Source organism: Odocoileus virginianus, chromosome 8 (assembly GCF_023699985.2).
Source record: "Odocoileus virginianus isolate 20LAN1187 ecotype Illinois chromosome 8, Ovbor_1.2, whole genome shotgun sequence".
Classification (NCBI taxonomy): Eukaryota; Metazoa; Chordata; class Mammalia; order Artiodactyla; family Cervidae; genus Odocoileus; species Odocoileus virginianus.
Window position 1 is genome coordinate 70,119,346 of NC_069681.1, and position 22,137 is coordinate 70,141,482.

General features: G+C 34.5%; 1 protein-coding gene across 10 annotated transcripts in view; it reads right to left on the reverse strand.

The window, feature by feature from the left end:
* The window catches only part of PSPC1 (paraspeckle component 1), an 85,457-nt gene that overhangs the window by 50,610 nt on the left and 12,710 nt on the right, over positions 1–22,137 (reverse strand). For 8 of the 10 annotated variants that reach the window (XR_011489081.1, XR_011489080.1, XR_011489079.1 and 5 more), the window contains exons 4-6: positions 21,499–21,695; positions 16,742–16,826; positions 13,261–13,366 (exon numbers count right to left, since the gene is read on the reverse strand). Coding sequence is in view for 6 of the 10 variants with exons in the window: in XM_070471626.1 (XP_070327727.1) it covers positions 13,261–13,366; positions 16,742–16,826; positions 21,499–21,695 (388 nt within the window). In the remaining 4 variants the exon portion in view is untranslated. Of the gene's footprint in view, positions 1–1,148; positions 7,413–7,442; positions 10,355–13,260; positions 13,367–16,741; positions 16,827–21,498; positions 21,696–22,137 lie in introns of those variants that run through there. The other 2 variants (XM_070471628.1, XM_070471629.1) reach the window with 2 other exon arrangements.

Sequence of the window (22,137 nt, forward strand, 5' to 3'; positions counted from 1 at the left end):
AACAAAATATATTAACATTTAGATAGTTGGTGTAACTCAACGGATCACTATTTTTCTGTTTGGTACATTACAAACTCATGCATAGGAAAACAATCCACTCGTAGCTAAGGTAGACTAATGGATTCTAATGCAAAAGAGTAACTTTTTAAGAAACTACTGCTTGTCAAGTTTCACTGCAGTATCAAACAAGAATATTTCAATTATCTGAAAAAGTTAAAATATATACACTTGTCTCCAATTACTTATCTAAGTAAAACCAGGTTTTCTTCATGCTCTTTGACCAAAACAGCAGTTTGCAACAGGTGGAATGCAAAAGCAAATATGGGAAGCCAGCCATTTTCTTATAAAGCCCAAAATTAAAGAAATTCACAATGGAGTAAAACAATACCACTCTTCCCACTACACAAAGTCGAGCACAAGAGAAATTTGCAAAAACTGTAAAATAAGGCCTCTCTTTCCACTACATTTTCTTCTAAATGTCTCTTTAAATTTCTCATATGGCATTGATATAATGCAATTAAAACCTTTTTGGGGTCCTCAATAATTTTTAATAGCTTTTAAAAAAAGGTTTGAAACCAAAAAGCTTAAGGACCACTGTTTTTAAGTTCCTGTCAGTATTTACTCATGAAAAGGTAAAGTAGCAGAAAATTTGCACTAATGTAAATTAACTAAACCAATATACCTTAATGTAGAACTTGACATTATTTTACGGAGAATATTGACTTTTGTCCTTAAAACTCAATATGATAAAATATGTATATGAATGCCAAGGGTTTAGGAAACAGTAAACTAAACAAAAACTGACTTTAAATAATTATCAGCTGGAGTAACATTCTGCAAGCAATGACATGGTGTGTTCACCCAACACAATGATCAATCTATGTCCTCGTCTGAGTGCATACAGTCCCAACAGCTACAATCCTCCTCCTTTAATCCATGAAGTCCTCTCTCGGGTATGTCTCGAAAGAAATATCTAAGGATCATGATGTGCCGTTTCAGTTCCATGTCTTAATAAAGAAAATGCTAAAAATCCTGAAATAAAACTTTCAATCTAAAAGAAATATAATTCTAAAGAAATGTGTAAGTTCTGGCAAGTAACAATATTCACCCTATCATTAAATAGTCCTAGAATTTTTCCTAAAAATAAATTTTTTTTTTTAACATGCACACATTTTTATTTGTTTTTATTTATTTGTATTCCAAGAAATATCTTGGCTGGTGCTTTCAGCAGCTGGTGGGTGCTGACAGAGCCAGCAGAGTCCTTTGAAGTATAGGGCCCATACTTCTTCTCTGGAAGTTGAAGAAGTGAGGACAAAGGGACTAGATCCTTGCCTTCTAGGGTTATGAGCTCCTGACTCTGAGTCAAATATTGGGGAAAGCTGACAGGTTAAAGAAATCAAGATACTTTTAAAGGGCAAGACATCCTTTCCCTCTTATATCTGGGATAAATGTCCCTCAGTCTCAAGCTCAAAGAAATGCTTCACCTTAACTTAAAATCACACAACTGGTGGGTGATGGAAGGGCACTTCACTCTGTACTCCAAGATCCAGGATACAAATTTTCTGTCTTTTAAAAAAAAAAAAAATTTATTGGAGCATAGTTGATTTACATTGTGTTAGTTTCTGCGGTCAGCAAAGCCGACCCCATGGACCATAGCCTACCAGGCTCCTCTGTCCATGGGATTTTCCAGGCAAGAGTACTGGAGTGGGTTGCCATTTCCTTCTCCAGGCTAAAAATAAATTCTTGTAGCACATGGAAATGTATCTTTTCACCAGAGTTTACATACAAGAATAACTAGACTGTTAGAGAGTCAAACTTTCATTAGAGAAGACAAACTGTCAGCATCTAGAAATATTAGGGAATAAACATATTTAGAAACAAGAAAGGAACAAAAATCAATTAGGTAAAATATTTAAAGAAAAATAAAATCACAAAAAAGGTAGGCCACTTTGCCAAGAAATTATCCACTCATTTAAAAAGCGTTAAGTTATTAAAAGGTATGCATCAAGAAAGTAATCTTCTAATAAACTAAAATGGGAAATAAGAAATGTTCCTATTAATAGAACTCAAATAACAGCACGCAAACTTTCCAACATAACCAACAGAGAAAGGCATGGAAGACTTAACACTTTATATTCAAGTAATAAAAAACAGCATTTTCCATGACATTATATCATTCACTGCTATATGGGGAGGGGGGAAAATATTTTAAGTAACGTAAGACAACTATTAAAATTAAACTATACAGTATATTTTCCATTCAATTTGAATGCATGCATTCCCAAGTATCTACACCCATGAGTATGGAGCAAACGTTCCTCAGTTTTATGACTGCCAGAGTGAACCATTAATTCACACTTCATTAGGGAACCACAAAGTAAGGAACAGTTATCAGAACACATCTATTAGACTGTCCAAAATCCTAAACAGTGACAACAGAAAATGCAGGTGAGGTCGTGGAGAAACAGGAATTCTCATTCTTTGCTGGTGGGAATGCAAAACAGCATGTCCACTTTAGAAGACAATTTAACAGGTGTTTGGTATTTTTTTTTTTTAACAAAACTAAGCCTCCTCTTACCATACGATCCAGCAATCACACTCCTTATTATTTACCCAAAGTTATCAAAAACACGTCCACACAAAAACCTGCATACAAATACTTATAACAGTATTATTCATAACTGCCAAACAAGATGTCCTTCATTTGGTGACTGGATAAACTGTGGTACATTTAAGTAACGGATTATTATTCAGTGTTAAAAAGAAATGAGCTATCAAGCCATGAAAAAAAAGAGGAGGAACCTACTTAAATGTCTATTACTAAAAAGTCAAAATGAAAAGACTCTTGATTCCAACAAGACATTCTGAAAAAGGCAAAAATATGGACACAGGAAGGGAATCAGTGGCTGCCAGGAATTACGGGGAGGGAGAAATACTAGGGGGAGCACAGAGGAAGTTTAAGGGCAATTAAATTACTCTGTGTAGTATGTGTCATCACACATTTGTCAAAACCCAAGAATGTGCAGCAACGAATATAAACTATGAACTTTTGGTGACGAGGATGTGTTAGTGAAGGTTCACCTGCTGTGACAAGTACACCCATGTACTGCAGGAATCTGATGTGAGGGAATCTGACAGTGCGGGGTCTGTAGGCATGTGGGGCAAGGAGTCTGTATGCACGTGGGGCAAAGGGAACATATTTATCTAAAAAATAAGTTTACTTTTTTAAAACTTTAAAATGTTTCTCTTTGAATAAATTTTGTCTTAACTTACATCAAGTTTTAGTCATGAACTTGTTAAATATTGAATCAGAAACAGAAGGAACCCCAAATACAAGTAAGGGGTTTTATTCTTAACATTATTAATGTATTCATTAACCCAAACACACGTGCCTCTTAAACTACATTCACTCAACAGTGTACTTCTAAAGCCTGGTTCAGGTAACTTCGTAGACATGATGTTTGGAAGTCACTATCAAATTCAACTGACTAAGTAGCAAACTTAATTGCTACTTGTTAATACATAGGATGGCTCTCTAATTGAAAATGAATTAAACATTAACTACATATAATCTAGCCATACACATCAAGAGACAGAAGGGAATAAATATTTTAAACAAATCAATTTTTAAATAAATTTTTATTGAGCTGAGAATTTTATTTCTAATCTATATACCTAAGGGACATTTTCAACATCACTCTTTTCAACTGTCATGGCAAATTCCATTTGAAAAGCTGCTTTAAAAAACGGAAATTAATTAGAGGTATATAATTATTCCTCAAATTTAGTTATTTTATCTGAAACGCTTAAAGAAATCAGTAATCTGGATATCAACTACAACACAGACATAATACTTTTAATTGTATCTTATCAATGTACATACAATACCAGTGACTGGTTTGCATTTCTTTACCTATAACTTCTTACCCTGTATACTTCCATATCAAAATCAAAACAACTATCATGACTGGCCAGATCAAGGGATGAAAGATGAAACAGAAGAGTAAATATCAGCTGCAAAAGAAGCAATTTTAAGTCGGTCTCACCAACAGAAGAAAGCTAATAATAAAGCATAAGCGTTCCAATGTATGAAGAATTATGTATTTAATAGATGAGAATATATTTTTCTATTTGTGATACTAGACATAAAACAAGTTATCTTAGTAGTCTACCAGAAGATTGAAATCTTGACAACCTATAGTTTCTAAGTTGTTAACTCAAAGCAAGAAATTCAATATACACACTAATATTTAAAAGTACTTAAATGATACCTAAATACAAGAAGTTACTCAAAATTTACCTTTATAATAGAAACTACTATACAAGCATTTCATTTTGTTTAAAAGCAAGATTGAGGGAAAGTAACAGCACACCAAATTAAGATGTTACATCTTGAGAATCATTACAAATTTACAACCAGAAAAGACAGTATTTGAAATGTGGTTGCACAATGTAGTGGAGGTTATCACAAAACAACGAGGCAAACTTACCCATATACGTTCAAGAACTTGGAATTCTAAACAGAAATAAGTGCATTTCATCAGCAGAGCATACTTACAAACTCAAGTTTCCTGCTCCCTATCACTAGTAGTTAGTAATTACAAAGGGATACTGATACTCACATTTATCTCGTTTGATCTAATAAAAAATTCTGACATTTCAGGTGATACTATAAAGCTTTAATATGAAGTACAGAATATACAAAATACTGATTGGCCTTAAAAAAATTTTTTTTACATAGCCACCTCATAGGATAACTCCTGTCAAGAGGTTCTAAATATTATAAGAAGTCACAAAGGAGAAGTAACAAGTTTTTACGTCTTCATAAAATGTTTTGTTATGATTTCAAGCTACTTAATAACTGAATAAAATTCCTATGATTTACATTGCACATAGTAGACATTTCAAAATCCATGTTCACTCTAGTTCACTTGTATTGGCAAATAAAGTAAACTCTCTTCTCCAGCCTCTCTTGAAAAGGTAAACATTAGCTAACGTGCTTACCATTCTGAACCAAGTAAGATGAAAAGAACTTACCATTTCAAATATACCTACAACACAGCGGAATAATAAATCAATCACATTAGCTTTTAAAATACACCCAATATAGCCCCTCAACAGTGCAGAGACTACACACTTTCTCAAGCAGGCAATTTTCTCTAAACTTTCAGAACTTTTTTTAGCTGTTGTCTCTTAACCTACTCCACATAGGTCCTCTGTACCTAAAATACTCTAAAATCCTCAAAGATGTGACCCTAGACTTGATTTCTTTCTGTATCCTCTACAAAGCTCAGGACTATTATAAACACAAGAAAAACAGTGAAAAAAATTTCCTTACTAAAGGAAATCTCCAGTCTTCCTGTAAGTCTAACAATCTTGAAGGGATATTCAAGTGGAATGCACCTACTAAAAAGTTATGTGTGAAAACTAAGCACAAAAAACGGTTATTTTACTCTTCACTATGTGATACCATTATGAACACTACAAAAATACATCAATAGCTATGTCTCAATGCCACCTATGTTTCAAAACTACTGACGAAGAACATCTGAGACTTCAGTATTCAATAAAAATACTGAGGTTTGGTGGCTCATAAAGAACACTCAAAACCATGTGATTATGCTGCTTGCTGTAGTCTGAAAGACAACTATTTAGCCCTCCCAGTTTACATTTAAGTAACTACACTATAACAAATATAAAATGTCTGGCCGTGAAAAACTCAGAGAGGTCAATTACTGAACAAAAATGTCAGAAAATAATTAGAAGGCAATATAAGTACCAAAAATCATGTTAAAAATGATCCAGGATCACAGCTGGGGTGAACAGTCAGAGATTATATATGTGCTGGGCACATTCTTCACAAGTGAAAAAGAGATATGGAAGTTTCTGTGGAAAATAAGCCTCTCTGTGACTATAATATTAGGAAGGTAAGGTCAAAGAAGTAATCTAATATGGCACAGAGATAATTAAGTATACTCTGATGAAGTATATAAAGAATCAAACCACTTCCATCTGGATTCATTCAAAAGATTTTGAAATATGAATGATAAAACAGAGAGGGGAAAATGCTGTTCATAATCATAACAAGGGTGACCACAAACACAACCCAATTTGCCTAAGATGGCTTATTTTATACCTGCTGTTTAAAAAAAAAAAGAGAGAGGAAATTTTACCTAGTACTCATATTCACTTGTCCTAGTTTGGATGAAAACTTTAAAGTTTTCCTACAAATTTTCCTACAAGTAATTAGGTATTATTAAAATAAATAAATCCTTTTGAGATGTGATCAAAGATTTAACAGCTGGTTAAAATGGTATTATATCTTCAACCCAAATTACGCAAATTAATTCTAAAATTCTAAAAATTAAAATCAATCTAAAATTGAAAAATCTAAATCTAAAAATTAAATCAAAATTCTAAAGGTCATCTCCTAGAGTCTATGTTAGTTATAACATTATAAAAATGTTGTCTTTGCTTTTATTTGATGATAAAGTCTATGTACCATCCTCAAATATTCAGAAAAATTCTTGGCTCACTGTAATAAATCAATTAAATTATTTTAGTAAATAAATGAAACCATATTAACAACAAAAATGGTCATAATTAGTGCATCCTATGAAAGACCACTGCAACAAATCTGCTATTATCCATTTTCATTTTCACCATCAGAAGTGGGCTTCCATTATACCAGCAATTGGCAATGACGTTCCCACACCTAAATCTGACACCAAACCCTACACCAAATAACTCCTCAGTTATTTCCATAGGATGATGAAAAGTGTCATCCTACAAAATGTGTCAGATACTTAACCCTTCCAAAATAATGCAATTTTCTACTGCAATACAACCAAATCACTTGTTAGAACTAAATAATTTACTGAAAAAAGAGAAGTGACAGCCATGGGAAAACCACAAAATTTTGGCAGCTTCTCTCAAAAATTCAAAAGCCATTTAAGAAAATGTATTCAGACATTACTAAGTGACAAGTGGGATCAGTTGGCTCTGCCAGCACCTATTAATGAAACTTTATTACTGGCTAGAATTTCTGTTGAGTTTTGTACAGAGAAAATGGGGGATTGTTGAAGGGAGTTAGGTTATGATTAAATCAAGGGATACTGATAAAGAGAAACAATACCCACACAAGAAGCAGGAAGGGACTGGAATAAAACAAAAGGCCAAATGTGGCAATCCAAGTGAAAGGATTTGCCTCAACTGACTGAAAAAAGGGACTTGACCACTCCAAGACATGAGCAATGTGGCTGTGACGCTGTATCAGCTCTTCCCGTAACTTCTGCTCTGACTTATAACCATGACTACCAATGAACATTCAGGACACTAATCTGGATTCTTCAGAACCAAGAATCAAGGTTCTAGGATATGAGGCATTCTGCTCAATAGGCCTTCTAAAAACACTGAAAAAAAAAACATACAAATTAATAAAATTACATCTTAAATCACAAATTCTTTATTAGTTTTGTTAACATGGGGCATTTTTTTATAGATTCCCTCCTCTAACTGAAAGATTGTTGCTGAGCAGTGAAAGACACCAGGATTCTCGGCCTCCGGAGGAGAGGAGGGGGCCAGTGACAAGGTTGATCGCTCAGAGAGTTTGTGTGATAAGGTTTTACTGAAGTATGAGAGAGAGAGAGACAGCTTCTGACAGACATCAGAAGCAGGCAGAAAGAAGGCCCCCCCTACTAGTCTTTAGCCAGATGTTACATAGCTACTAGCAGGCTGTTAATTAGAGAAAGGAAATGTCTCAAAACTCAGAGACTGGCACAAGGCCCCTCACCCAAAACATGCATTTTAGGATGCCACTGGCACAAGGCGAGTTGTCCTGGGCCACAAAACTATTGACATGAATCTTGAAGAAAGGCAGGTTTCCAAGCAAATACTAGTCTCATGAACATAGCTTAAGAGAACATTTGCATGAGTAAAACATACTGGTTTGTCAAGTCGGTCCTGAGTCTTAGGCAGAACCAACTTGAAGACAGAGACTAGCTTAAGAAAAACATTTCCATAAGAAAAATGTGTTGGTTAGCTCAAGGTTCAAGAAAAATTAAGTTCAGGTGGAACCAGGTGTCGTTATGGCAACACAGAATTTTGAAAGAAACCTCTTTTTAAATTTGTATAGAGAAGGGAAAAAAACCTAACACTTGTAGTTTGTTTCTTCCTGCTGCTTAAGAGAGAGAGAAAAAATGTCTCACATTTGCAGGCTATTTCCTCCATTTGGAGACCCCTGACCTTCCTGCCTGTTACCCTCTCACAACTCTCAAACTGGCCAGAGATCACAGGTCAGCAAACTTTTTTGGGAAAAGACTGGATAGTATTTCAGGCTCTGCTGACCATACAGTCTTGACACAACATCAGAGTTATGTCACCACTAGTCAAAGCTGTCATTCTGGGGCAAAGCAGCCATAAGCAAAACATAAACATGGCTGAATTCCCATAAACCTATTTCAAAAACAGGCAGCGCTCAGATTTGGCCTGACTTACCCTAGTCTGCAGACCCCCAGTCAAAATGAAATATTTTAAAAACAAAATATTAATATATCATTTGAGACAATACTCCCTTCCACATAAAGGATGAAAGTCCAACAAGTTGCCACACCAAAATCCTACACAGCACAATTCACACAGAAGGCTGTGCCATTTGAACTGTTAACTAGGTGAGCCATATCTCCCATGCAGAATGAACCTAAGCTCTCACTTCACCCAAACTCCCATAAAAAATTCAACTGGTGTCACTATATTCATCTCAACATATGTCTCACTTCAACATCTGGCCAGTGGTTTCTGATCTTCGCTAATGAAAATAAGTAAACCAAAGAGCTTTTTTTTTTTAACAGGCCACGTGAGCTCCGCCCCCGGGGCCCCCAAAGAGCTTTTTAAAATGCTGATCCCATGGCTGCAACCCAGTCCCAATGGATTAGATCTCAGGCACTTTTCTAACTTCCACAGAAATGTTGCAAAGATTGAAAATTACTGGATTTTCAGTGAGTAGGATGGAGACCTGAGCATCCACCTTTTTTAAAAGCTCCCTGACTCCTTACTACACATGATCAAAAACGCTACCATGGAAGAGGCTTCTCTCTTAGCCAGGTTGCATCCCCTCACTGCTTGTGGCCTTGCTGTCCAATCCCAGGAGCTACAATGGGGACCTCTGACTAAGGAACGGGGGTCAAATCACTGCCTTGGCATGTAATAAACATTCAGGTTTTTAATGATGTGTTCAATTCTCCAGGGCTATTCCCATCTACTCAAAAAGGAATAAAAATTACATATATATATATGAAACAGATATGAAGGGCTATTCTTTTCTTTACTAAAACCCAAACATTAACATTGACCATGCCAGCCAAAGAAACTACTTAAGTTTTAAAACAAAGTAGCATCCAATCTAAGTACTGATCCAATTCTCCAAGTCGAAGTATTTTATAACTACATGATACCACTACTAAAGCCACAAAGATATTTACATATCCTATGACATCATCACTTTTCCAAGAAACTGCATTTTTAAAATATGCTAGTTAAAATTTCCTCTTGACTCCAATCCAAGCTGTACCCACAAAAAAAGACTGGTACATACATAGCAGTACTTAAATGCTTAAACTACTGAATCTACAGGCAGTAAAACACCTAATATTTTAAAAAAAAAAAGACAATCATAAAGACAGATTCACAAATTCTTACTGTTAATTGAATAACTTCTGTGTTCAAAGCTATAAAATTGTGATAAGTAGAAAATTTCAACCTAGAAACTGGTCTGTCTAGAAAATGATCCCATTATAATGCAGTAAAAACAAACCTAAATGAAATTAAGGCACGGCATAAAAATATATACAGTGTTACAGGAGTCAAAAAAATATTATACTGCAAGAGTGAAAAATAACATGTTTAATATATAATTACAAATTTATTATCAAAGAGCATGACTTCCTCTAAGAAGAAATAAGGTATGAAATTAAAATGACAGCTTCTAATTGATGAAGGGTTGGCATATTCTTGAAACTCTTAAAATATATTCCTATGTATGTTATAATATTATGATCAATTTGAAAGCTAACAAAAAAAAAACATGATCAAACATAATACGTCTTTTGCTACATTTAAAAATATATACTATTCAAGACAAAACAAGTATTTATTTTATACTCTGAAATAGCTACTATTTGTGTTGGAATATTCCTAATAGGAATATTAGAAATAAGTGAGAGGTGACATCTTAAAACAAACCAAGTAAACCTACAAGATTCTTATTACTCAGGCAAGCTGAACACTTACCATGTGATTCCTCCCTTTACACTGAACAGGGAATAAGAGAAGCACATAAGAGGGCCTAATTTCAAAGCTTTTAAAAACAAAAACAAACATTAACATTGTTTAACAAATTTTTCCAGAGACAGTTTTGAAAGTAAATGAAGAATAACTGATGTAACAATGGCCTCAATGTTTTTCTATTAACACAAACCACTTAAGACCAGTAAAGAGCTTTTGTTAATATTTCTTTAGTGCCTGATTGGCCTGATTAGTTTATACTAACAAGCATTACAAAGCTAGAAATCAAATAAAATTGAGACCAAAATGATGGAAAATTTGTCTATTCATTGTTTCTAATCTCAGAAAAACCTAAAAATAGAAGAAGACTATGTTTTCCCCTACATATTAAATTTCACTGCTACATACTATTTTAAATGACTCCTTTCCAAAAAATTAAGAACATACTAACTCTGGGGTCTAACATGACTATTAATTAAAAAGAAAAAATCACCAACTCCATCCCACTGTTCAGTGAACTTTTTCTGTAAAGAGTCAAAGATATGTCTTTTAGGTTTTATGGTTCACAAATAACTGTTTAGTAGTGCTTTTTTTTTTCTTATCAACACTTTAAAAATGTAAACACCATTCTCAGCTCTGTGGTAGAGTGGTACAAAATGGGTACAAAGTGGTACAAAAATGGGAGGTTCCAGGATATGTTTGCATACTTCTACTCCAGCCAAATTAATCTTACGATGCTTCAAATATGTAAAACATTCTTTTGATAACTAATTAAAACTCTATTAATGTTAAAATATTTAATCATCTAACTTTTCTGACAGCATAATCTTGTGAAACAATAAATGAGCTACTTCTGAAATTCCACTAAACCTGCCATACTTTTAAATACCTAATTTATTTATTCTCAAAGTTCCCTGGCTATTACATCTTACCCACCATTAAAATGAATTTGAAACATTCCAATGTTTTATGTATTTGCAGGATTTCAATTTTAAACTTTAGCAACATTTCTAAATAGTTTTTGCATAAAAAGTCAAAACTATCTGTCCTTCATTAATTATGCCTACTACTTGAACATATTAAAAATACTTATTTAGGTTTTTAAAAACTGTGAAATTTCAAAAAATGAGAGTTTGTAATCAAGCTTTGGATGTAGCCAACTTAAGTTTAACAAAACATATTAATCATTTCCTTCTGGTCCCTAAATGACTTAAATCATCAGACACAGCTACATATTTGCTCCAGGGACATAATGTTTATGCCAGAAAAATATTAAGAAAGCTAATCCCACCATCTTAACTATAGACAAGAACTTTAGAAATTGATATACTAAGGTACACAGAAGAACTAGGAACAATTTCCTAGTCATCAATGGAATGAAATAAAATTTCTCTAAGAAATGTATCACATGCACTTTTCTATATTTTAAGATTAAAACACTACTTGCTAGTTTTCAAAATTCACACATTTGGAGAATTTTTAAATTCCACGTTCTTTTAACATTGTAAAATATTCTCACATTGATAAATCCAACAGATTTATATTAAAATTTAACAGTGAAAAAGAAGACCACAATTTAAAAATGTCACTATGGAAGTATTATGTACCCAAGAGGAAAAGAGAATTGCAATAAAGCTAGAAATTACTCAAAAAAAATAAAAATAAAAAACCCAATGCTCAAAAAACGTACTCAACTAATTTGGTAATGGGATTTAAAAATCTATTAACTTTTAGTGCAACTTATAAGTAACAAAAAATTTTCTAACTGAATTTAAATGAAAATGTCATTTTCATTCAAAGGATATTTACTTGATGGAAGGCAAAATAAAAAGTTCTTGAACTATTCTACTTAGGATTTACTTTGTTGTATTCATTTTAATTGAAAAACCTTTAAAATTTTCCAGGGACAGGGACAGTCAGAAAAACAAGGCACTGGTGATTTGAATTAATACATTTAGCCTCAGAAACTTACTCAAGAATCATGGCTTTAAAACAGAGAAAAAAATATTGTTAAGTATTTTTTAGAGTGAGTTGTTAAGCTGGCATTCATCTAAGGTGAACAACGAGAGTCTGTGGGTTATAACACATTTGAAGTATCCTTTTTTGCCCTACCATTTTGCCTCCCTAAAACAAAAACTTGACTCAGATAAAGTCTCTAGAACTAACTTCCAGTCTGTAAGAAACTCAGGCATAAAGAAACTTGTTGAACATCACTGCCAGGATATAATCAACAAGATCCAGGATGTGAAATATTCTATATGAGGGGCTGTTCCTTTAAAAATAAAAACAATAAGAAAACAATGAGAAAAAAAAAAGAAAGGAAACCTACAGACAGAAAAGAATGGATGCATCAACCCATTTGAAGAAACCAAATGATTTTTTTAAAAGATTGAAGACTTGGACAAATTGGAGCTTTTATTACTTAATATTAAGTAACTGACAACTTTCAAGGTGTGATAAAGAAATTTTTTGAGAGTTCTTATCTTTTATAGGTCCACACTCATATAAAATTATATGAAGTCAAGGTTTTCATACAAAAAATTTCAGGATTACTTAAAGATGAAAAAGATGAGCCAAGTACTAATAACTGTTATGGCTGACTAATAAGCATATACTATTCTACTTTTCTAGATGTCTAAAATCTTCCAAACTAAAGAACTGACATCACTTAATGGTGAACATCAGTCAAGTGGAGATGATGGGATTTATCAAGATTCCTAATTTAGCAGCAATTAAAAAAGATAAAGTGAAAAGAAGCAAAATTTAATATTCATTTCATAAAGCATGAATATCTTCAGAAACTAATTTTGGTTTTTACTACCTGTAAGAGGTTAAGAAACTTGTTAGTTTATCATAAACATGAAGATTCAGAAAGATTAGAAAATACAGTACTATATAAAGCAGTATCTAAAGAATTCTAAGTATACATCATCCACCTGACAATATAAAATCACTTTAGTTAACTAGTACTTTACTTACATTTTCCATATAGTTTGGCTTAAAGCCCTCCTGCTGTCGCCTCAGCTCCTCCTGTTCTCTGTGTCGGATCATTTCCTCTTCACGACGACGGTGCTCTTCCTCATGCCTGAGAGATTTGTAAATAAAAACTCAGGGTGTGACATATAAGCCATAACTAGATATCTTATTTCAGGTAAAACAAAACCATTAATGTGTATCATTTATTTATACATTATGCCAGTCTCTGATAATAAGTGGCTTATCAGGTTTACCTTCCTCCTATTTCGCTCTAAACCTCTAATAAATCAAACAAACCAATGAAATGCTAATATCTAGGGTAAATTAAAAAAAAAGTAAAGTAACAGCATCCTAGTTATATGCTTACAGTCAAAAAAATCCAGCCTCCAAAAGCTCAAACCAGTACTCTATTACAGAACAAAGAAAAGGCCTGAGATTCACCACTAGCAAAGCAGTTTGTACCAACCACTGCAAATTACCACACTGCTGAGACAAAAATCCTACTATGTACAGAAGGAAGCCTTCATAAGCCCCCTCTCCCTCACTGCATCAACCCACTGAGGAAATCTGGGAGCAGGTATCTATGTACCACCTACAAATTTTTGTAAATTTTGGAACAATCGTTCCCTCACTGTCTGTGGCTACCTCTGGTTTGGAGCACTGTTAAATAGTTGAGACAGAGACCATATGACATGGAAAGCCTAAAATATTTACGAAGGAGCCTTTTCCCAGAAAAAGTTTGCCAACCTCTGCCCCAGAGGTATATTCAAGCATGGAACAACAAAAACCCAGTATGGATGTGAAGGATTACTATTAAATAATAATTAGTTGTAATACGATTAAGAGGGAAACCCATAAAATATTAATATTGAAAATATTATCTCATAATATTGAAATATATTGAAAATATAATATTATTTAAGACATCATGCTATTGAACACTTAAAAGACTACATATAGTATAAAGGTGACTCTATTGAGGTATTCTCTTGATTGTGGTAGCCTGGAACCAAATCCACACTAACGCTGATGTATGCCTGTATTACTGCAGTATTCACTCCTTGGTACTTTTCTCTCAGGCTCCTTTCCCATTTATTTGGAATTCTACTTCTAACAACTAAGGAAAAGCTGTCCATTCTCCTCCATTTATTTACTTATTCATTAAATTACTTTTATCAGCACAGACTCATGGGTATTTGACCTGAGTAAATATCATTTGACAAATGTAAAACCTATCATTTCTTATTTTGTTGTTGATATTGTTCCAACTTTGGCCTTTAGGAGTGTCTTCAGTTTAGCTCCTGTGTTCTTCCAAAAGGCCTGAGCTTAGTTCAAGGACTTTCCTTCACTCTGGCACAACATCAGTCAACTTGGATTTTTTAATACTGGAATCGGCCACTTTTCCAAAAAGCCCTGGTTCCTTTTATTGGAGAATGGTATTCGGAAACAAAAATCTGGCATTATTCCCGAGGCATCACTGCTTCTGGGTAGACAGGGCTAGGAAGTATATATATGTATACATATGAACCCACATATATACACATCTGTATTTCTGTTTTTGTCTAGACTAAACTGCATTCAGTTCACACTCTGATCCCCACTGAACATGACAGGATTCATTTTCATTTTAGCCTTTCCGCCTTCTTTCATTCTCTAATAATGAGAAACCTCAGGTCATATTTACCTAATTTATTCATTTAAGAAAGTATATACATTATTTTCAATAAAGTCGTGATCAAAAAGGGAAAAAAAGTAGTTTCAGAATTGCAAACCTATATCCCTATATATTTTTTTCATTATGGTTTATCACAGGATACTGAATATAGTTCCTGCACTATACAGAAGGACCCTATTGTTTGTTTATTCTATACATAATAGTTTGCATCCCACACTGCTTACTTTTAATTGCTTTATTATTTCAGCATAAGTAAGTATAGGGCACTAATTCTAAAAGCCTAGCTGTAAAGAATAAATGTAGAAGGAGAAAGCTAGATTCAGAAAGGTTTATTTTACAAGAGAGGAGGTTTCCTTTTATTTGGACAAGTAGAGACTTAAACACAATTACATAAAACAGAAAAAAGCAATAAGAAAGAAATTGAGGACATCCCTGGTGGTAAAGAATCCGCTTGCCAATGCAGGGGACACGGGTTCCATCCCTGGTTCGGGAAGACTCCACATGCCACAGAGCAACTAAGCCCACATGCCACAACCATTGAGCCCGCACCCTAGAGCCTGTGCTCCACAAGAGAAGGCACAACAATGAGAAAAACGTGCACCGCAATTAGAAACTAGCCCCTTCTCTCTGCAACTTGAGAGAGCCCACGGGCAGCAACAAAGATCCAGCACAGCAATCAATCAATCAATAAAAATTGTTTTAAAAAAAAGAAAGACATTGAAAACAGCCCCTCGGGAAAGTAGTTAATTGGGGAGTTTCTTTTACAACAGTGGTTTCCTAACTTTAGAATGCCTCAGAGTCACCTGGAGGGTTTATCACAACACAGGTGAGTCAGCTTATGACTCAGCAGTACTGAGGCTAGGATGCTGATGCTGCCTGTGAAGTACTATGAATTGAGAGTAAGCAGGTTACAGTAAAATCAGAGTAGTCCTAATACAGAAACATACATACACTGATACCATCAGGTACAAAGTTGGAAAAAATACACTATACGAACAACTTATCTATCTCCAGACCATGAGGACACTTCAAACTCATTAAGTTTTTCACTTTTATTTCCCATGATCACCTTACTTCCCATCACAGCACTTAGTACTTTAACAGCACTTTCAAAACAAAAGTTTAAGCTTGCTTTAATCTATCATACCTGTGCTTACAATTCCTAATTAAGACTGCTGAAACATGTAAGAGTAATATTTATCTTGTATTTTACAATTAAGTCTTGCAGATGCAAGAAAAACAATTTTTCTTTCCACATCTTAGATCAACTACTCCCTTAAAGCTCCTTCCTTAACCTAAAAGATTTTAAGCTGCCTGTCACAGTTGTCTATCATGTACTGAGATCTCTGATGCCCATATCGTTTTTACCGTGGATTCCACCGCCAGATATCTTTTTTAAATAAATTATCAGAAGTACAAAAATGCATAATGGCATTCAGACCAGTCTTAAACACATGGAAAAATCAAAACTAAGAATGCATATATATGCATCTATAGAAAAATAGTCCAGTAAATCACAGTCCATTTTTACAGTAAATTATATGAAATAATGCCTAAGCCCTCTAAGTTCAGTGTCTGCAAAGTGTCTACAACTAACTAGAAACAATCATATTGAGACAGAATAATGAGTTATGGGAGATTGTTAGTAATTCCATAACTATAGTCAAAAATGGACAATTTTGGTTTTTTTCTGTATTTTCCAATTAATATTAAATACAACTTGTCAATAACAGACATTGGAGTTTTATTAATAATATACGCAATAAAAGCTACATATATTCACATATATGTTATAATGATGTTCTTTACCTCAGCTGTATTTGCTTTCGTTTTTGTAGCTCTTGGTTTCTGAGTTCTTCCAAACGTCTGAGTTCCTCTTGACGTCTCATTAAATCTACAAAATATTGACTACAGATTAATATTTTTAGCTTTTTTTTCTGTATTTTTATATCTATAAGCATACAGGTTCTCCATGACTGGCAATATATGTAGTAACTTATTTATACTCATGCATCTAGTGTCTCTTTTTTAAAGTCTTATCGCATCATTCTACAATGAAAGATTATAAGCTGTGTAATGAACCAGATCAATATCATTCCTCGGCCCATTTCTTCAGGTATATGAAGAAAATAATATCTACCCTTATGCTAAAAAATTAAAATGGGTAGTAACTGCTTTAACACAGGGTCTAGAATGAACAATAGCTACATTTTCATTTACATAATCTTAAGCAAATTGTAATTTTTTTCAGCAGCAAGCTTGAAGCCCAAAATGATGCCTTGGGAAACATCAGCAGAGGGCACATTAAGTATCAGACCAGAAACAGTAGGAAAAATGGGATAGGACATAGCATAAAACCCCAAAACATCCCTCCCAACACTATCAGCACGTTTCCTCCTACATCAAGTCAGCGTCACATGAAGAAAAGAGGGGACAGTTCCTGAAAGGGGAAAAAGGGCTGAACACTGATGTGAACAACCCCACTTTAAACAGGAGGAGCATTCCCACTGTCACCAACCCATGTCACATATTAAGAACAAGTCTCTCAGAGTGAAGCAACACAACAAAAGATGCCCATTTGAAAAGCAGTGGATAAACTTTCCAAGTGTTAAAATATCTTTGTACTATCCTACCAAACTATACGTGCATGCATGCACTAATAAATATATTTTAAAATATATATAAGTACTCCAGATAACACAATTATTGGTTTTCTTTTTTCTATAACTATGTTATCTCAAATTTCTAAAATGAACATAAATTATCTCAAACATTTAATAAAATACTATATTCAGAATTCTTATAATACTAACGGTTCAAGTTAAAATCCCATAGGCAAATAACTCTAACATCTTAACTATGACAACATAGGTATCATAATTATAAAAAGGTAATATTATTCTCCCTGAAGGTTAAAAAAGATTGAATTATGTATTATGTCAACAAAAAAAGATCCAGACAGATTATGTGGCTCTAGTCATCCAGGCATGATATGGTTCACTGGGATACATAGCCAAATCTCTCATTATTCCAAAGCTCCTTCCAAAATGCCACATTCCCGACCTGGATGTTCAGTCTCAACTGAGAAACTAAAAAAACAAAAATTTTAAAAAAAATTTGGGGACTCTGCTCAAGGAAAGTCTGCTTTGGTACATGCACCAGGAACCAGGTGATTCAGATAACATGCCAGTTGAGAAAAACATTTAGCTTTCTAAAAAACATGATCTTCAAACATTTTTACCATTAACTGTCAACCTTACTAGCTCATTAGAACTGCTCAAGTGCCTTTTGAAAACAGACCAATTAAATCAAAATCTCTAGGACTGTGAACCAGCTATGAGTTTTTTCTTTTTTTGAAGCTCCCTAGATGACTCCATTGTACAACCAACATTGAGAGCCCCTAACTGTCATAATTTCTATATGGTGAGACTGGTAAAGACCAAAAATATAGCCTATACATATTCCTAAGGGGAAATGCTTCAATAAGACAAAACATGAGAAATATCTTACTATCACTAATTAAGAAAGTCAATACAGTGTATCCTGTAACAATTTTATTATTGATTTTCCAGGTCTGCTGCTCTTAAACCAGGAACATACATAGTAATAAATGTAAAAATATGCACTATATTTTCTTCCATGAAAAGGAGTAAGAAAAGAGCCTGAACATTTCTTGAAAACTGGATCTCCTCCTTTTAAGCTGGGCCAGTTAAGAAAGCTGCTTTGCCCTCTCAGACTGTGCTTCCTCACCAGAACAGGGTACAAGAATTAGCTCAAAGGATCCGACAAATTATCTGATAAGCACACTATCTAATAGGAAGCAGGAGCACAATCAACTTAAAACAACATTTTGTATCTTCCAAATTAATTCCTTTAAGTTGCTAATACCCACAGTTTCTGAAATTTCACAAAAAGTTATATATTTGTATGCCACCATGATAATGTACTTCTGGAGGGAAGTATTACCCCAAAAATATGTAACCTCAGGTGTTTTTTATCCTTTAATCCAGTAAATAACACTCACAGGAATTTTTCTTAAAAAATAATAATAATATTAATAATCCAGGAGGCTTCCCTGGTGGTCCAATGGTAAAGAATCCGCCTGCCAATTCGGTGGACAGAGCTGTTCAAACCCCACTCCAAGAAGATACCACATGCCATGGAGCAACGAAGCACTTGCGCCACAACTTCTGAGCCTAGAACCCACAAGCCACAACTAATCAGCACCTGTGAGTCACAGCTACTGTAGCCTGTGTGCCCTGGAGCCCATGATGTGCAACTAGAGAAGTCAACACAATGAGAAGCCCACACACCACAACAAAGAGCAGCCCCTGCTCACCGATACTAGAGAAAGCCTACATGCAGCAACGAAGACCTAGCGCAACCAAAAGGAATTTTTTTTAAGATTAAAAATATAAATAAAATAATGAATATTAAAAATAACAGGCAAGAAGAGTTACTGACTGGAGGAGGAAGAGAAGATAGGAGATGGTAGAGCTGAGGAGTCGTCAGCAATAGGAAACAGGGCAAGCTGCAATTTCACTCACACTGGATGTTGATGGAACACACATTCACATCATTGAAAGCTTGCAACTTGAAGATTCCTATTGAGAGGACTTAACGTATATCTTTAAACATACTAGTATATGATATCAATGAGTTAAATTTTATTAGAAAAAGAGTGACTTTACAGAAACATTAGGCTTAGGGTGCCAGAAGAAACCAAAAATATCTGTCTGGTTTCTATTGTTTGATGAGCTGGATTTTAACTTACTTGGCACCAGCAGTTATTCAGTGACTTAGCTGAAACTGCTTCAAAAACATGTACTAATTGTGTTAGTCGCTCAGTCGTGTCCAACTCTTTGCGATCCCAAGGACTGCAGCCCACCAAGCTCTTCTGTCCATGGCTCCAGACCAGAATACTGGAATGGGTTGCCATTTCCTTCTCCAAAACATGTAATGAATAGACTGAAAAAAGCTAACCTGAATTTTATACTGAAGAAAATGAGAATCTACCACATAAAGATTTACAGATGAATGCTGACCAAATGGCTGATTCATGTCAATGCATGGCAAAGACCACTTCAATATTGTAAAGTAATTAGCCTCTAATTAAAATAAATAAATAAATAAATAATACTGGGGAGGTGGGAGGGGGGATTGGGATGGGGAAAACATGTAAATCCATGGCTGATTCATGTCAATGTATGGCAAAAACCACTACAATATTGTAATTAGCCTCCAACTAATAAAAATAAATGGGGAAAAAATAAAAGAAAATACTGGCTCTAGTATAAAGAATAGTTTAGAGGAGGCCAAGATTAGATGACATAAAGTCCAATAAGAAAGCCTCTGCAAACTTCTCTGGTGGTCCAGTGGTTGAGACTCTGTGCTCTCAATGCAGGGTGCACAGGTTCAATCCCTGGTCAGGGAACTAAGATCCCAAATGCTGTACAGCAAAAAAAGACTAGTTGAGTCAGTTAAAATATTTTAAACTTCATAAAAAATAAAAACAATTTATAGATAAAAAATGAAAGAAGGCTGCCATAGAAATCAGGCAGCTATCTGGAGCACCTTTGTCTCTGAGGGGCAGCCAAGAGATGGTAAATAAAGGTTCTGTTGTTATTGTTGTAGTCATTAAGTCATGTCCAACTCTTTTGCGATCCCATGGACTGTAGCCCACCAGGCTCCTCTGTCCATGGGATTTCCAGGCAAGCATACTGATGTAGGTTGCCACTTCCTCCTCCAGGGGAGATAAAGGTTTAATGAAATAGTAAATTAAAAAAAAAAAAAAGGCAAAAAATTTAAGAGCAAAATAGAAAGCAATTAGATGCTGTAAAGAAATGCAAAATTTTGGCAATTCCCTGGTGGTTCAGGGGTTAGGACTGCACACTTCCACTGCATGAGCACAGGTTCATCCCTGGTCAGGAAGCTAAGATCCTACAAACCACACAGCACAGCCAAAAAAAAAAAAAAATTTAAAGGAAAAAAAATTAAAAGTTTTATGGAAAATGGAAAAGTGACAGGAAGAATCAGAAAAAATTACATGGAGAATAGAAAAGAACAAAGGGGAAAGAGAATATAAGCAGGCATAATAAGAAACCTAGAAACAAGGATGCAAAAAAATAAGCTTCTGATATATACTTAAGCAGCTTGTCACATTAAGTATCTGACCAATGATTATTAATAAATGTATGTTATGCATAACACCTGTTAGGAGTGCTCTTAAAAATTCAGTTATCAACAAAAAAACACACACAAACAAAATTCACTTAGCTCTGTCTCAAGTGTTTAAAGCGTTCTCACCAAATACAAAGAATTTAGTCTTCCTAAATTCCCATATCCATCAGCAAACCTGAATCTTTTTCATCTCTGCCAAGGAACATCCATCTGTAATCTCTGGACACGCAATAAGAATCTTAAATAGTCAGCTTTTTAAATAATTTTGTTCATAAGGAAGTTCTCTCAGAAAAGCAAAAATTTTCTTTCTAATATTTTGAGTTTTAACTGTCTTGAAACTCTTAACTAGCAACTTCAATAGTAACAGTTATCAATGAGAAACATACCTTGCCGCATGAGCATCAGCTGGTGCTCGTGCCGGGCAGCTTCCATCTCCGCCTCCAGTTTCTCTTTTGCTTCTCGGATGTTTCTGTCAACCTGCTCGCGCTGTTGCTTCTCCATTTCATCCAGAGCCTTCCATCGAGATGCATATTCAAATTCAAATGTCCCAGGCTGAGCAAAACGTGGTGGCTGTTCTCTTTCCCTAAGTTTACATGAAAAGACATACAGAAACATATGTTTAAAAGCTAAAACAACATAGAAGAACAAGTATTACCATTAACTAAGCTCGTACAATGTTCATATCACTGACAAGGAACCTCCAAGAAATACTTCACAGCAATGTTGTCAAGCAGTTTAACAAGCCTAAGTTTAAGAAACTACCCAAAGATGCCCAACTAATTAATAAGCAATAGAACCAGGATTCAAACCAAGACAACGAGATACTACAACCTGAACTCCCCAAATTATCACCTCCAATAACGCCTTTGCGGTTTTCAAGCAACAATTTTATGTAAGGCAGTCTGTAACATATGAAGAAAATGTCCCCTAAGTTAACAGTCTGAAGTCAGATTTTTCTAAAAGTAATAACTTTTAGGGACAGTAATAAAGCAGAAACAGTTTGTTGAGTTTTATGTGCCAGGTTA